Consider the following 17,241-nt stretch of genomic DNA (forward strand, 5'->3'; position numbering starts at 1 on the left):
TTATTGGGGACATTTGTCTGTGATGTAACCCTGTTTTCAGTGTCGGCCGTGTAATGATTCTGTTTTGCACCTTATTGTGGCGTAAGTAGTAAAATTACCCCACTAATGAATTCAGAACACAACCTTAGTGAAGTGTTGCACAACAACTTGTTTGGGTTAAAACACCTGTGACCAAAAACATACACTATTCTAGGCGTTAGAAACACCCATAAAAGTGTGTGCTTTTCTAAAAAAAAAAAAATAAATCTGATAACATTTGTTTTTTCTCTCTTACATGTCTTACAACCTGGCTTGCATTTCCAGCTGGCTTACTGTATAATGAGGCATTGAGACAGGAATTTAAGGATCTTTGAATCAGGTGAATGGTCTTAAGCTACAGCTAAGCTAAACTGCAGCTATTTTAAGAGGCCAGCCCACCAGGATAATGTGTCATTTGTTTCCCCGAGCACCAGAGGTCTTTGAAAAAGAGATTTTTAAATGAATACACAGTGGCTCATGCTTAACCCAGCAGTCGCTGTCTATAGTAAACATGAGATCAGACTGTTAAAGATTTTGAGCATGTTTTTTTCTTGTTAATGAATGACTCAGCAGCTTTTTATTGAAGTTTGAAGTTTAACTGCTAATAGTCAAGAGGAAAAAACCCCTTTGAACAGTTCAACACATCTTAAGAGACACTCTGATCTGAAACTGAGTAGCTAAAAATATTTAAACAATGGCTGTGAGAAAAAACAAAAATCAAACAGGGTCTGGATCACAGCTATGCCCCCAGAAGTACATTGTTGTTGTTATTTAATTTTTCTTTCTTCTGTGTGGTCATCAGAATTAAAATACTTTATGGATCCCAGGGGGGAAATTGCTTTGTTACAGAAGCTCAGTTAAAATATAAAAACAAAAGTTTGGGACAGCGCAGTAGTCTGGTGGTTATCGGTGTTGCCGCTTAGCAAGAAGAAGTTTTTGGGTTCAAATGCAGGCTGGGGTCTCTCTGTGAGGAGTTTGCATGTCTGCGTGTGTTCCTTCCTGGTAATATGGATTTCCTCTACAGTCCAAAGACATGTGAGAGATTAGGTCAATTGGTGATTCTCCAAACTTTCTTTAAAAAGATAAGTAAAGTGCAATGTTAAACTAAATATTTAAAATTAAAGAATACTGTGTGCTCTTAAGGGTGAAAATAGCGCAGGTGTCACAAGTTGTTTGGTACTTAATTGAAACACAGACCAAAATAATATTTTCCCCAATCTTCCAGTGAGTCTTGCTGCAAATGGGAAACAGATTATGGAAATACAATGCCACAATGATAAGACAGCAAATGTGACACAACAGGCATGTCCAGCCTTTCTCGAGTAATTACAGTTTCCATGCACCTTAAGGTATCTCGATTTTCTGTCAATTTACTCTAGACTGTGTTACATGTTGGTGCGTCTTTATACGAAACACATACACATAGAAATGTTAGTCTTGGTTATTTTCAAGACCAATAACATGTTATAAATTAATGTCCCCAATGACAAATAAATTATGACTGGTGCCACGTCAGAATAAACAACGCAGCAACATACTAATAAGAGCATGTTGAAGCTAATAGTTTTGACACTGTAGTTTTTCTTCTGCGCCTTTAATTCAAATACAAAACAGACTGATGTCGCTATTTATACATTTTGACTCCCTGGTAAGAGATAAAAAAAAGAGGGGGAGAGAGTGACAACAGCTATTCTTGGCGTATACTTGTATACTTCCTCTTCATTTATAGGTGAGTTGCGTTGTTATTGGCTGGAGATGAAACGTGTGACCTCTTCCTCTGTCTTCCATGGCAACTTCAAGCAGTCGGAGGAGCAGGGGGATATGGGAGGAGCGAGCGCTTGAGCTCCAGGTGGTCGCGCAGACTGCGTAAAAACGCACGACAAACTATTACGAAACGAATCGCGATCGTCACCTAGCTTCTGACACGTCTATGAATGAGCCGCTAACGGAGAAAGCGGTCTCGATTCTCGGCTGGAGAAACCACCGAGAGAGTTCAAAGGCTAGGGTGATGCGTCGCTGAAAGAGTTATCAAGAAAAGACGGACAAAGCGACGCAGGACAGTGCGGGGTCGACTTCAGAGTTTCTCATACAACTTTTTTTTTCTCTATAGGACCGACACGGTCCATTTCAGCGACAAGTGGAGATATGTTTAAGAAAACCAAGAGTAAAGTGCTGGTGGATTACGCGTCAGAGGAGGACGACATGTCCTGGCACTATCATCACTCCTACAAGGTAATGACACGGATAAAAAGCAAACAGAGGCATTCACTGCTAATAATGGTACGCTTATACTCTGATGAACTCGGGAAGCTGTAAAATTGTAGCAATACAAACAAAAAAACGAAAACTGTATCAAAATGATTGATTTCACCTGTTCAGGCTTTTTAAAAATGACTTTAATAAACACAAATAAGAATATAAAGTAGCCTGAATAATTATACATCTGTTTAAATAATGACAAATCATAATTCTTCTATTTCTTATGTTTTCTTCTCATAAAAGTTGCCAAATAGACTTCAAACAAAGAAATGGAGGAGGTGCACAAGTGCTGAAACTCAGGTTAGAAAATGCAGCTTGGAGGTCAAAGAAGGGAGCCTGAATCTAAGAGCTAGAGTGTGTGGACTAATTTTGGCACAATACTGCTCAAGTATAAGAAATATAATTTAAATTAAAACGTAATAAAATAAAATACAGGAGGGTAAATTCAGCATGTTATTATAGAGATGGATATGATTTAATGTACAGTAGGTTAGGTTTTACATGCAACTTTGAATCTATTTGCAGTTTTCGTAAAGGTCAGAGGTGTGATTGGTACTTAAGAAGGCATGGTTCACAAATGCCTGTTTGTTGTGGGTTGTGTTTTTTTTCTTCTTTTTTTGTTACCCATATTTTCCAGGTAAACAATAAGAGTGTGAGAGGTCTAAAGAACCTCTGTATCACCACTTGTAAGCAGCTGGGCTCTGTCATGCTGATGGGAGCATGGGGGAGGATGCATACGCACCCACAGACACACAAGGATAGCCAGCCACGACTCATTGCTCATAAGAAATAGCAAGGTGACATGTTTATCAGTTGAGATTCTTGTGGTGGTGTTTTTAACCACTTGGATCAGGTTTTGAGTAAAAACCTATGTTGAGTGAGCATAAGGTGCTCACATCTAGTTGAATAGTGAAGCTCCAGTGAAAGAGGAGGAGGACGGGCGGCTTCCAAATCTCTGGATACATAGATAAATCTGTTAAAACTCATGGGATATTTTATTCCTCATAAAGGTTGGAGGCACAAAATAATGTGCTTTTGTCATGCTTGCGGTATGTAATCAGCTTACTGTATGCATGATCAAAGCTTCTTTAAAAGGCCAGCCATGATTTTAGGTTTCTTTTTGGTAGAGCGAGTAGTGAATCACATTTTTAAGGACATTTGCAACACCAATTACATAAAAATGCTCTCCTTAATCATATCAGTGTCATATTTTACTCACTGCCTGCACCTCCATCCCTGTATACACCTCAGACTACATGTATACATTTGTCATGCAGTACACAATTGGGAAAATCCACCAACATCATTTCCCAACATTTTTCATCTGCTGTTGTGACAGTGCTGATATCTGTGACCCTTGGCTTAGTTTTATCAACCTCCAGTAATAACGCATGTTTCCCTTACATGTGTAGGGGACAGAGCTGCTCTGAGTTCACTTTGTGTCTCTGTCGCCAGTGGTCACAAACAAAAAAACTATAAACTGACCTAGGATCAGAGCAGCAGCTGCTCTTTAGAGATCCTGGGAAAGCAATCAAGGAGGAGGTGGGTGGAGGGGGGGTCTTGTCCCGTCTGCATGGCAGTAAAGTACATAAAAGGGTCAGGGGTCAGATCATAAAATGCTGTAAACACAGCAAAGACCCAACAGGATGAAGTCAGGATTAAAGTTATGATAACAAAGTCTGCAAAGGAAAGATTTTTTCCTTCCAGTTATTCAAACTGACGTAGCTGCACTGTCTGATTTACCACATGCAGAGCAACCGAAGAGGAGAGCGAAGCGAATCTGCAGCATTTTTGTATCACAATGAAATTGCAGGGATAGCCTTTTGAATTCTTCTGTACTTTTTAAACAAAAAACAAGAAAGACCCCCCCCCCCCCAAAAAAAGGATTAATCCACTTTAAAGCTACAAAAAGTACCAAATCTACTAATTATCTTGACAAATCGAGGACAGAAAATAGACGAGATGACAGCCTGTAAGCACAACATGGGAAAAACACATGACTACTTAAGTGATAATCATGAAGAAAACCAAAATGGTCTTGTTGAGGCTGTCGATTGAGCTCTGTCCTGAACTTTGTGCTGAGTCACACTGTATGGAGTTTTTTTTTTCTGTACCATTTTTCGGTATTAAGTGTAGCTTTCCTGAAAAAGAGAACATTGCTGGAAACTACTCAAAACAACAATAGTCTGATCTGTTGGCTACTGTGCGCCTACACTCAAGCCATCAGGGGTCAAGTTTCTGCTTAGGAGAATCTGAAATCCTGCTCTTTAGCTTTCTCCACCCACATATATCCAGGTGGCCCAAGAGTCAGCCAGCGACCTTCATTGTGTTATATCTCACACCTCTTCCTCTGTTATTTTGTCTGACAAATATACTTCCACGTATTTAAATCTCCTGATCAAAATCTTATTTTTGCTTATCGTCATCACAAGACAGCAGATCTCTTTGGTTGTAATAGTGGAGAGACCTGCAGTCGGACAGATACGGACAAGTAAAACACAAAGACAGGGAGGGAGAAAAGAGCAAGAGCAGAGAAATGCATAGCCTGAAGTTACTATCATTCCTTTTGTCTATGAACAGTGCACCGGGGTGACAGCAGGCCCTGTGCCTGCTTGCTTTTGCCACTCACTTCTACTGAAGTTCAACAAGTTGCAAGCAGCTGTCAGCTTGCAGAAGGTGTGTTTGCCTGTTTGTCTGTGGCTTACTGCAGTAACACTCCTAAATGCTTATATAAAACCACCATGACTGTGAAGTGGGGTAATAAGAGTATACATCACGTCTAGCGAACCTTTGAAGGCCTCACTTCTAAATCATTGAGTCATAAAGAGGATAGTAAAGGAAATGTGATCCCCTGCTGAAGGGAAGAGAGTTGAGTTCCTGGACCTCAGACACTTGTTTGGTCTCACAAGTTTGCCTCAGTCCAACACTAAAAATGTCATAAATAGGATCTGTCTGAATGCTTTCTACATTTAGCTGTTCAATACGGGGACCAGGAGATGGCTTGTTTAACTTGGGATGAAGAATGGGAACAGTGGGGGAGTCTATTTTATGAAGCCGTTTAGTATAAGGTTATTTAGTTTTTTTTTTGATGAAAGAAGGAGAGCCAGCAGAGAAAATATGGGGATTGCAAAAACAACCTGATAAAGACTACACGGATGGATAACAAGGAACAGGTGAGTTTAATCCGACACTTGGGAGAGTGGGGAAACGATCAAAGGAGGGAAGTAAAAGCCACAAAAGGATCAAACCTTCAAAATAAAACAGGAAATAAACTGAAAGAGGTACATGTTAAGGAATCAACAGCACAAACAAAGAGAAAAGTAGGGGTAATGACAACTGGGATAAAATGCAGATGATGATAAGCCCAAAAAATGTAGGTATACATCAATTCAAATGATGTGGCTAGAGTGTTAATAGTGGTGCTCTGTTCATTCTGCTTCCATGAACAAGCATGTGGCCTTTCTCTCCATTTACAGGCTTTCTTTTAAGCCGAGCAAACTTGCTTGGTATTCAGTCTACAGGCGTGATACTGGCATGCATGCCCTCATTTAACCTTTGGCAAAAATGTAAATAAGCACATTTCCCAAGACATTAAACTGTTTCCTTAAATGCTTTCTGTGTCCCTGGGTTTGGAGAATGTGAGGTATAAATACCGCTTCTTTGGTATTGGAATTCAGAGTGGTTCTTTATCGCCCGGCAAGCTCGGTTGTGAAACACTGCGCTTAAATGTGTGCAGACACAAAGAGGGAAAGTGAGAATGCAAAAAAGGCCGCCCTGGGGGTGTGAAATAAGAACTCCTGATCTCTGTTGTTAGGAGGATTTTTTTCCAAAACACTACTCCCCCTTGCCCTGAATCTCCTCCCCCCCCTCACACTCTCTGTTCTGAAGTTGTTAATGCTTTTTACGCTCAAACAGTAGTCAGCAATTGTGTGAGACTGTATCTTTGATCAGCTCAGGTGGCGGAGACCCAGCAGACTTTGCTCAGACATGTCCAACCACCATCTCTCCTCCTTTGTCCCATAGAGTTTGGAGATGTTAAAAGTTAATGCAGCTTTGATCATTTAGCAGGAATTCTGGCGCCGCTCCTATAGAGGCTTGGCTGTACAATTAATGACTTCAATCAACCTACTTATCATGATTTAATATCCTTAAGTCTTCTGGGGCAAGTTAAGTAATAAAACTGCAAGATATGGATGATGGGATGTGTCATTTAAAATTCTAAAGGAGTCTGAAGTTTATCAAACTGTAAAGTATTTTCAAGTGCAAATATTGCTTTTGAAAAATGCTTTTGCTTATTGTCACATTTGGCATCTTGGTGTAGAAGTTGAGACAGTTAGACTCTAAGAAGAGATACAAGTTAGATGTAAATACAGCTGAAATAAAACGATGGCGTGAAATAACACTGACACTGTAAGCCGAAATAATGGCTGGTATAAATACTTATGCCATGATTTGGAAGAGATGACAGAGGTGTCAGGTGACTGAAACTGGTGGGCAGGTGGTAAAAGAAAAGGACCTGGAAATGTCCACAAGAATTCCAGGAAAAAGTGAGGTGGAAAAAGTGTCGTAAGGGAATGACTGAGGTAGTGACAAAGATAATGATCCTCAATATATTTTGTAGTGGTTTGTATTTAGGTGTGATGTTTTACTAGGAGTGTACTTCCACAAAAACATAAAAAAGTGTATTTCAAATTTAATATGAAAGAATGCCGATTTTATTTACCCACCTCTATTTGAATACATTAAACTATACTTGTTCATTCAGTTATCGTGGTAATTTTATGACGCTAACAAATGAAAACACTCTTGTAGCATGTAACTAAATGATTACTGTTCTGATAAAAACTCCATTAGGTTTACAGTAAACTTTAGTACTTCTACTTTCAGAGCAAGTGCTTTCTTGCTGCAGGCCTAATTCATCCATTTCACACAAATGCCCTTTTTCCTATACCTAAGCACTTTTAAGCTAGTGTTCACGCATCAGGGGCAACTCTGGGTTTGGGATGATTGCCGAGGATACTTCAAATTGTAGACTAGAGGAGCTTTGTGGAAGTGCAAATATAACGGTCTTGGAAAAAAAATGAAAATTTAGTGAACTGTTATTGTTTGCTTCTTTCTGTTTCTTGCATATTTCTTGTGGGTGTGCAACTATAGTTAAACCCTACAATAATAAAGTGAAAACAGAGAAAACCCCAACAATCAGATGAACCCCTATGAGCAAACGATTTGGCAACAATGGAAAGGAAAAAACTCCCTTTTAACAGGAAGAAACCCCCAGCAGAACCAGGCTCAGAGAGCCTGGTTCTGCATCCCAGTCTGCTTTTAAATACTCTAGAAAACATGTATGCTATGCCTTCTAAGGATGCTGCCTAAGGGAAGCATATGTAATGTAAACAGAATTGGTCCTAGGAAAGAACCCTGTGGAACTCCATAGTTAAAGTATTTGAAGAAGCCTCCCCATTTACATGAAGAAATTGGAGTCTATTAGATAGATATGAGTCAAACCACTGCAGCGCAGTGCTTTTATTACCTACAGCTTGCTCTAATCACTATAATATTCCTTTAACAATGTATATAACCTACTACAGTCTTGAGGAGTCATTGTGGAATAAAAGTGGATAAACATGCAAGTATTAAAGCAGACCATAAAAATTGCTTATATAAATAATAAGAGGTAGAATATTGGTGAATGGAGTTATTTACATGGTTAAACAAAATGCACAAGCCCATTGGCAATTATATAAAAGCCAAAACAAAGGGTGTCAAATAATAACACAAATACAACGTCTATATTAAAAACAGTCTGCAGACTGAAACACAATGAGACCAAAATAGCTCTGTTCAGTCCACATATTGTTGAGGACCATTAAGGGAAGAGGTCATGGGTTTGTTTTCTCTCCCTTTTGTTTAAATCTGCCCTCAGAGCTTAGTGGTTTCCCCCCATCTCTCCCAGCTCTCTATCCATCCATCCATCCCTCCATCCCTCCATCCCTCTATCTCGCACTCCAAATACGGTGTGTTTGTGTTAGCACTTGAAAACGGTTGCCTCCCTTTTTTTTTTTTTTTTTTTTTTTTTTTTTTAACAGGAAGGCATGCGCACAGTCCGCAAACACACAATCCCTGCTTTAAAATGTGAGAGTTTCTGTTTTGGGGCGGGAAAAGGTTGCTATTTGTCTTAACTCACTGCGGGTGTATGTGTGTCCTAGGACAAAGACATACAAGGAGAGGAAGAGGATGAGGAAGCCGTCACTGCAGTCTCCAAGGTAAACAGCACCTTCACAGCTATTCAGACAGAACACAGACGCAAACACACTATCTGCTTCCAAACATACATCAGCTTACACAGTTGACACGTGATGGTTGTCCGCTCAAAGATATGCACTCAGGCGACCCACGCTTATCTTTCTGTGCACACGCTCAGAACATCGCAGGAATCGACCCTGAAAGAGTCAATTTTATGTCGCCCAAAACATCCAGATGCTTTAAATGGCCAATGCTCTGTCAGTTCACACACGCACGCATGCACAAGCTCAGTGTCACTGCACTGTTTATCTGTAAACACACCAGCTGTCAGCCATCATCCCCCGTCTTATCCTTAACCTTATCGCTGGAAAACTGTCTGGGTTGTTTTGTCACTGTGTGCGTTTGTATTGTCAGCCTTATCCCAAGAAAGAAAAAAATAGGTTATTTTGACCTTTCAGTGGACTGTTTCTTTTATTTAAATCACTTCAGTTCAGTCATCTAAGGTATCGGTTTTTATTTTGTAGGAACCTCTGATGTCATATCACAACATGGTTTTGTAAATAGTTTGAGCAAAGCAAAATTACAAATTGGAATATTTTCCATTCAAAATCATGATGCAGGTGCATTTGTAGCTGAAGACAAGTACAAGGCCACTTTTCTGGGAATCCTCTTGTTTTTCAGCAGGTACTTGAGGGTCACCAGCATTTTGCCCCTTAACTTGTATGCCTTGCCTCAGTGGATCAGAGAAAATAAAGTTAGTCTTCACTTGCAGAAGGCTTCAACCTGCGAGTTTTCATCAACCATAACCATATTGGGCTTGCTAACTCTCTAGTGGCACTCTTTAATGCTTTACTTTCCTAGCTGATCTTCTGCAGGAAATCGTGCACTGTTCACAGCCAACTTTGACAGGAAATGACACTGCGTGCCATTCTTTGACAAAGGCCTCATCAGCCAGATTTTACTACGTGGCTTTCTTCAGATCATGAAAAATGGACAGCGTGTCCTCCTGGAGCACAACAAGTTTGACTAGCAAGATGGTTTTTGTGCACCTACATAGGAGAATCACATCTGGGTGGAGTGCGGGAAGACTTTCTGAGATCTGGTTGCATCTCCTAGTTAGAGGTGTGGTGCAAAATGTGGGGCAGGCAGTTGTTGTTGCCTTTGAAGCAACATCCCCTTCCCTTTGGAGGCTGATAGCCTCAAGTGGTGACGGCCTGGAGTTTATTAGCTTTGACCGTCCATTTGGTGATTTCTCTTACGGCTTTATTATGCCTCAGCCTGTAGCAGACATCTCTCGGTGCTTTGGGACATCCAATTAAGATGTGTTTCAGGGTTCAACCAGGCCTGCTCCACACTGCATACAGGTTGTGTAATCATAGTGATGTTCATTAAGACCATACATTTAAAACCCCAAAAATTAACCAAACATGTTTATGAGAAAGAAACAATGATTGAAATGTATTACTGTGACTGTGTGTAAGCATCCATCACAGTTTGCACACAGCCTTCCTGGTTCATTTGAAACTTCTAGTGCGTGTGTACATTTTTTCTGTTTAATAAGCAAGCATCTTAAAACCTGTCTGACTGCTTATATTTGACTTTGTCCAGGCACTGATACATGTAGCACTAATTATGTCAGTCAGTACTGCATCCTCACAGCTCTTAGAAACAATGACCAAAATAATTAATATAAGATTTAAGGAGTCACAAATTAGCTGAGCTGAAAGTGAGTCTGCTGGAGGAAAGCTCTGATCAGCTAAATCAGCTTGGTCATCACTGCTGTAAATATAATAAACAGTGGTTTTATTTTGAGGGTTTGAGGACATGTGTCCTTTGTCTGTGGAGGTGAGTTTTATCTCAGCGCTCTGTTCATCTTATAATCTGTGCTGACGGCGGTCCTTTACTCAAAGGCGTGCTGTGTGTGAACTTGTTAAGTCTGATTTGAAACCGCACACAGGTGATTCATTGTCTTTCAACCCCGGCTGGTCGCTCGCTTTATTGTATAGCCACTGTATTCGACTCAGTTCACAGGACATATTTCATACACCGTCCTGTTTGTGAGGACGGGGTGGCCGAGCTGGAGAAGGGAAGGAAACTGAGCATTCTTTCGAGGAGCTGGGCTTTTTGGAGTGGAACAATCAGTGTGGAAGAAAAACAAGGCTGAAAATAGCCACAGACACTGTGGAAGGCTGCAATTCTTTCACCCTCTGTTGTTCCAGCTCATATTAGGACTCACTAAGTGCACAGGGAGCCCTGAAAGTGGAGGTTACCTGTTGCTGTTTCACTCTACGATGCTTCAACAATGTTCATTAAGCTTAATGAACATGCTTTTGTACTTAAAAATAGGCTTTCATGGGCAGATGCTTCTTTACTTTCAGAACTACCACTCTGTTCTATACATTTTATCTAATGCTAAAAATAATGAATTGAATAATTAATTGGTTAACGAGTCAAACTGCAAATTAATGGACAAAAAACATACCCCAATGACTACCACATGAGGCCCCTAAAACCACTTGTGTGCTTTCAGTCCAAAGCTAAGCTAAAACAACCAGCTGCTGGCTTAAATTTTGTCGGAAATATGGGAACATGTTATTATTCACCTTATCAAATTCAAACAAGCTTATATCTTAAATGTTGTTGTTGTTGTTGTTGTTTGTTTTTTTTAAAATTATTATTTAAAGCTGTTTTTGGTGTCATTAGAAAAAGCAAATCCACTAGAACTTTTCAAGGTATTGCACTTGACCCATAGTCCTGTGTTTTCTCTGGGCTCTGTTTACAGAATATAAAGACTGTAAATTATGCATAAAAAAAGAAGATTGGGTTAAGATATGGGCTAAGAAGACAACTCTCACCTTGCAGAGGAGAGGTAGCACAGGGCGTAGAGTGGGTTGTTTATTAATTGGAGGGTCAGTGGTTTGATTCCTGTATATGAAAGTTCAGTATCTTGGTTTGTTTGTGGTTCTACCCCTTTAAACTGTTGCTTTTGGTGCACTGGACAGTTTTTAGATCAATTATGAAATTAATTGGTGATATAAATAATGTTCATAATAACCAAGGCCTGATTGTGAGCTTAAAACCCCCCTGAATTTATCCCCAATGTGTGCAATTCATGCAGCAATCCCTCTGCTTCAATGTCAGAGGTATGGAAAGAAGAATTTGGTCCATAACACCTCCATTGTTCTGCCAAGCGTGAATAACACAGAGAGCCAGAGAGCCATTTGCTTTACCTTCTTGGCCAGTCACTGAGCTGCTTTGGATCTAGAGGCCCAGAGGTTAGAGCACAGTGGCAGAATAGGCAGGCCTCTATTTGTGCAGGCATGCATGCAAGCACATACACTCATATACGTCCATTCAGAAAGGCTCCAACTCTTTCGGGATCTCCGGTTTCTTTGCTGGACAGCTCGAACTGCTTCTGCAAACCTTATGCAGTTTACACTCGATGGCACTCGGAGAACAAGAGCTGGGCAGTCAAGAGTTGAGACAGGGTGCTGAAACAGCTGAGATGAGGTTTTGTAAATGTTTTTTGATGATAATAAACAACAGGAAACTGGTAGGGGGGCAGTATGCCTGCAGGCATGTTCAGAATGAGAAGTGAGTGGAGGATATTTGGGATTTTTTTTTTCTACTTATAATCAAAGAGACTTCCTCTGAGTGAGATGCAGAGGGAGATATGATGCATTTTCACTGAGTAAAGTGTTTAAAGATCCATCAGAGATATGAGCTGTATCTTAAGTATTTGCATGTGTATGACTTTAGCTGGTGGAGCCTATGTAGTGGTAGTTTTGTAAAGTTTGTTTTATCTGTTGGTGACAGATCTTATCATACGTGTTCCTGTTAGGCTTTGGGAGACAGCTGATTTCATATCCAGCTCATTGTTTGTTTGTTTGTTGTAGCTGCTGGTGGCATCCTCTGGTCAGAGATCTGTGCAGGTACTGCACACAGAGCCCTGAACTAAAGTCCTTCATAGGTATGAGAACAATAAAAGCAGTTGAAAGGTCATGTCAGGGTTAAGCTCATTAATCATGTAATATTGTGTATACTGAGAATGCACACTCAAGCAAAGGCGAGCACGGATGTGAGTAGGAGTCAAGACCTTGATAGCTGACCTTGGGAATTCTTCCCAGGCGAGAAACAAAGCCAAAACTTTGTTCCGCGGTCGCTAAGGGCGGCTGCGTCAGTGCTCGGCGGAAATCTGCGAGGGCATGGCAGGGAGGAATTCTGATGTGACGGGGAGGCTGGGATTTTCAGAGGGAGTGGAGGATCTCCCGGTGGAATGTGCTCTATGCCAGTGAGGCCCATAACAGAAATTCCCCTCTCCCCAATCCAAAAAAATAAATAAAGATTGCACGTTCATCAGTGTGAACATGCTGCTCCTCTCAATTCCTGCAAAGCCAACTTTGTGAAATCCTCGTCTTCAGGGTGTATCAATCACTCACAAACAGGCATACAGAGATATCAAGCTAACATGCAACAGATGAGTGAAATCGAGTCAGATCGGCATTTCAAAAACACTCTTGTCTTGCTGGTGTCTCTCAGGAGGCCAAAGTGAAGAAGATCATGTCCAAGAAAGACAGGAGGGAGAAGAAGATGTTCTCATCTAAAGATGACGAGCGTTTCTTGCTAACTGGAGAGAAGCTGGCTGACCGCAAAGGGTGAGGTTATGCGCTTATTACCTTTATCATATTCCAAATATTTCTCTTACTAGGGGGAAAAACTGAGCTAACACAAAGTAGAATATGTGACAGAAAATAACTCCAAATGAATAATAAGAATAAGAAGCGCTCCACTGTTTTCGCTTCTATCATGGTGTAGAAGGCAATGTTGTAAGAAATGGTCTTTCTGAAATTATTGATTACCGATCAGCAGTTCTATATAGACATATTGATTAATAGCATGCAGTAAATGCACAGTCACGTCACAACTACCCACAACATTTCTGGTTTCCATCATGTTTATACAGAGGCACTCAGTAGCCATTACTGGTCAAGTTTGTGAAGTACAAACATTTACACTCCTCACTAAATATAATGGATCCATGTCAAAACCACTTGTGTGTATATTTAGTCATGTCACAGCTACCCACAATAAATAAATATATATATATATATGTATGCATGCATGCCAAAGCTTTATTGTCCAGCTGTTGCTAACTTTCAGACCCCTTGAGGAAGTGGAACATGTATGAAGGTGGAAATCTTAATCAGTTCACTTGCTTTGATAAACAACAGGAATTCCCATATAATAGCTCACTGTAAGTGTTTCCCACCCAGACACTCCTGTTTATGTAGGACGGGGGAGGAGGGGGAGGATGGAGGGGTGGTTCTTAGTAAGTGGCTGTTATATATCAACATGTTTAAGACTACAGTTATGGTTATAAGTTTACAGGCACTCATCGTTGGAATGTATGTCATGGTGATTTTGTACTTTGAATGATTTCTTTTAACTTTTCTTCTACCAGGAATGATTGTACAGCAAACATCTGCAATGACTTTAAAAATCAAGAATTGGGTGAATGTATTTTTTTTTCTAATCCACATAGGCTCACATATCTGCATACACTCATTTAAATCTCTCCAGTTGTTTGAAATCATCAGTTCAAACAACTGCGCGTAATCAGATGTTTTTCAGATGTGGCACAACTTTTCCAAGGTTTGGAAGAAACCCCAAACTGTCATGCTCATATGAAAGAAAATTGCTTAAATGTTCAGCATTCAAAAAGTTCAAATCTGCTATAAACTGGAATGTGCTTTTTAAAAAAGTAATCAAAGATGTATGCTGTACAATCATTCCACCCAGAAAAAAAAAATCAAAGAAATGATTAAAAAAATCCAAAATTGCCTTGATATTAAAATGTCAGTGAATGCAAATTTCTGACCACAACTGTATATTTATTTCCTGCTCAAAGGTCTCACAAGAAAATCAAGGATGAGGAGAAGGAGAAAGAGAAGAAGGACAAGCCAGAGAAGGCCAACTGCTTCTGGGAGAGTGTTACGATGACGATGAGGCAAATCTCCCCTGCCAAAAAACTGGAGAAGATAGAAGGTTGGGAACCACCACACTTGGAGAACTTCGCTGAGACTGCTCCTGATGAAGCGCTGGTAGGCAAGAGCCAAAATGGGGACGTGGCAGAGTCATCCCCCAGCTCCCTGAGCATCCCGGCGACGGCGTTAGAGCTCCCCTCCTGGTGTGGACGGGGTCAAGAGGAGGACTCCTCCCGCTACGCTAACCTGTTGGACTCCAATGATTCAACAGCTGCCGTCAAGTGGACGGCCCGTGCTAAAGTCAAGCTGGCCGGCATCAGCAGGATGAGCAGAGGGATTGTATCAGAGAGTGCAAGTGTATGGGAGGGGTTTAAATAGCAGCACTTTATACCTCTGTACTATCAATAAATCTGACAATCTGAACCAAATATTTCTTTCTATCTAGCTCTGGACACAACCAATGTTAATGTCAACATCATGCTGACATGTTGTAGTGAATCAGAATATAAGACGAAGTATTCTGACTGAATTTGTGACTTTTAAATCACAAAAACTACAACTGAACAAAGGAAAACCTTCAACTGCTGTACATTTTTATCTGCAATACTCACTGGCATGGCAATTACATAAATAATGTTGCCAAGAAATAAGAAAAGTGATTTTTATTTAATCTTTGGGGCGTCACTGGTAGAGACTCAATGAAGAATATCCTGCTGAAGACGTTTTTGTTGGCTCTCACTTCCTTCCTGTCTATGCAGTCGCAGTATGTGAGCGATGAATGTCTTAAGCCTTAACTTGTATATTAATTATGGGCTGTGCAATCACGAAACAGCTTATGACATAGCATTTACGTGTAAAATACCCGTGTGTGTTTGAGAGTGACAGAAGATGACTTTGTGGGAAGACAGCTGGCATCACGGCTCTGAGATCTGAATCTCTGCTGTTGTATTGGGGCTGATGCTGCACTTGTGCCATATCAGACTTATAATAAGGATTTCTGATCAACATTCATGTCAAAATCTACATTAAAACGGAGAAAACTACATTTCCGGCATGTAATAATTGAAAAGTGATTAAAAACTCAATGGATTTTGTAATATGCTGACAATACATTGCATTTTAATCCCCAGATGACCAACTTTGTGATCAACTCACCATCTTTATGACATGAACATTTGTAAGATCTCATCTGTAGCATCTATCCCATATGATGGCAAAGCAGCTCTGCTGGTGGTTTCATGGACGGATGTTTTTAAATCTGATGCTGGATATTTGTAATTTTGCTAATGATGGAAAAAGTAAACGCCAAACTAATACTAGGACCATTTCTCATGAGAAGCAGTAGCTCTGTGCACTTGTGCCTTGTCATTAAAATGACATCATGTGTTTGCTGTAAACGACCAATCCGCTGAGCTCATTGATGCACCTGTATGTGCTCGACCACACTTCCTGTCTCCAGTTACAAACCAGTGTCTCGGGATGCTATAAGCTTCACCAGCAGGAGCAGCAGAAGTGTTTTTGTTTTTGTTAATTCTTAAATGCTGTGTGATATATTATGTATATTGGCTATAACACATACAATGAAGAGTCTTCTTTTCCTACGATGATTTTTGTTTTCGTGCTTTCCATTGATATGTACTCATCTTTTCTTCTTTTTAAATGGGTTATTTGTTTGATACTGAAATCTGCTTCATCACAACCAGAGATCTACACATATGCAGCTCCACTGGCCGGGATGCCTGTGACTTGTATTTATTCACTAAAAGGCTGGGACTCATTTTTCTCCAGAATAAAGATCTAGACTGACACGCTGCCTCTGCTTCTTTCAACATTTTGCGAGTGAAGTAAACACACTGGACTTTGCTTTTGGAAACTATCTGGACTAATTCAGTGATCCAAACAGAAATGGTCTACTCTGATCCCCCCCCCCTCTCTCTCTCACACACACACACACACACACACACACACACACACACACACCGAGATAAATAGAAAGAATACTGCAAATATATTGTTCTATTAATAATTAAAAACATAATCTAACCCTTACAAATAGGCAAAATGTGATCTTTCACTTCTTGTTTTCCAGTCTCCTTTTTAACTTGATTACATGGCTTCAGAAAATTGAGTCTCATCAATCAAGTAATAACAGAGTACAAACAGGTTTTTAGAAATATTTATTACTGAATAGCTACTTCCTGCCCCGGAAAAATCATGACAGTACCATCAAGAGTATGGGAACAGTAGAGGGGTATTACAAAAGTTGGAAGGATACAAAATGTTCTTTTTTTTCATAAATAATGCTTTGCAATTTACCTGTCACATGACAGTTCTGACAAAAGTAGAACAACCTGATCAGCTGATGGGGTTTTACTTCTTTTGTGTGTGTGCGTGACGCATTGACGCTTTTGATGTACACAGAGCACGGCAGGTATTCACAGAGGACAACATAACAGAGACGCAAACATGGCATGCAGTTATTGTAGGAAAATGCCACCAAAATGAAACGGAACAAAAAGCTGTTGAACCCCATTAAAAATAAAAGATTAACACAAGTCATCTTTTTCTGCCACACAATAAATGTTAAACTTTCTTTTTAAACACATTACCATTACTTACATACTGAGCCCCCTAAAGATCACTCAACAGAATAGTTCGCCAGGCTACATTTACCTCGCAATAACCTTTTATCTGGCTGATGAATTTAAGGTTGAGCTGTATTATACAAAAGAAACAG

At 40.1% G+C, this 17,241-nt stretch overlaps 1 protein-coding gene across 1 annotated transcript; it reads left to right on the top strand.

Moving 5' to 3' along the window:
• Positions 1-1,888: 1,888 nt before the first annotated feature.
• LOC146617127 (testis development-related protein) lies at positions 1,889-16,353 on the top strand. Its single transcript, XM_085372851.1, has 4 exons — positions 1,889-2,250; positions 8,484-8,540; positions 13,060-13,175; positions 14,429-16,353. Exons 1-4 carry the CDS (start codon positions 2,164-2,166, stop codon positions 14,880-14,882), a joined length of 714 nt encoding a protein of 237 aa, XP_085228977.1. The 5' UTR covers positions 1,889-2,163; the 3' UTR covers positions 14,883-16,353.
• Positions 16,354-17,241: the final 888 nt, after the last annotated feature.

The sequence above is a fragment of the Diplotaxodon limnothrissa genome, linkage group LG15 (assembly GCF_057381915.1).
Source record: "Diplotaxodon limnothrissa isolate DT_005_m linkage group LG15, D_limnothrissa_male_GT1.1, whole genome shotgun sequence".
NCBI lineage: Eukaryota > Metazoa > Chordata > Actinopteri > Cichliformes > Cichlidae > Diplotaxodon > Diplotaxodon limnothrissa.

Excerpts from the sequence above, each read along its gene's own strand:
- LOC146617127 (XM_085372851.1), top strand. The coding sequence starts at position 2,164 with ATGTTTAAGAAAACCAAGAGTAAAGTGCTGGTGGATTACGCGTCAGAG. Across the intron at positions 2,251-8,483 it reads ACTATCATCACTCCTACAAG|GACAAAGACATACAAGGAGA; the intron begins GTAATGACACGG and ends TGTGTGTCCTAG. Across the intron at positions 13,176-14,428 it reads AAGCTGGCTGACCGCAAAGG|GTCTCACAAGAAAATCAAGG; the intron begins GTGAGGTTATGC and ends TCCTGCTCAAAG.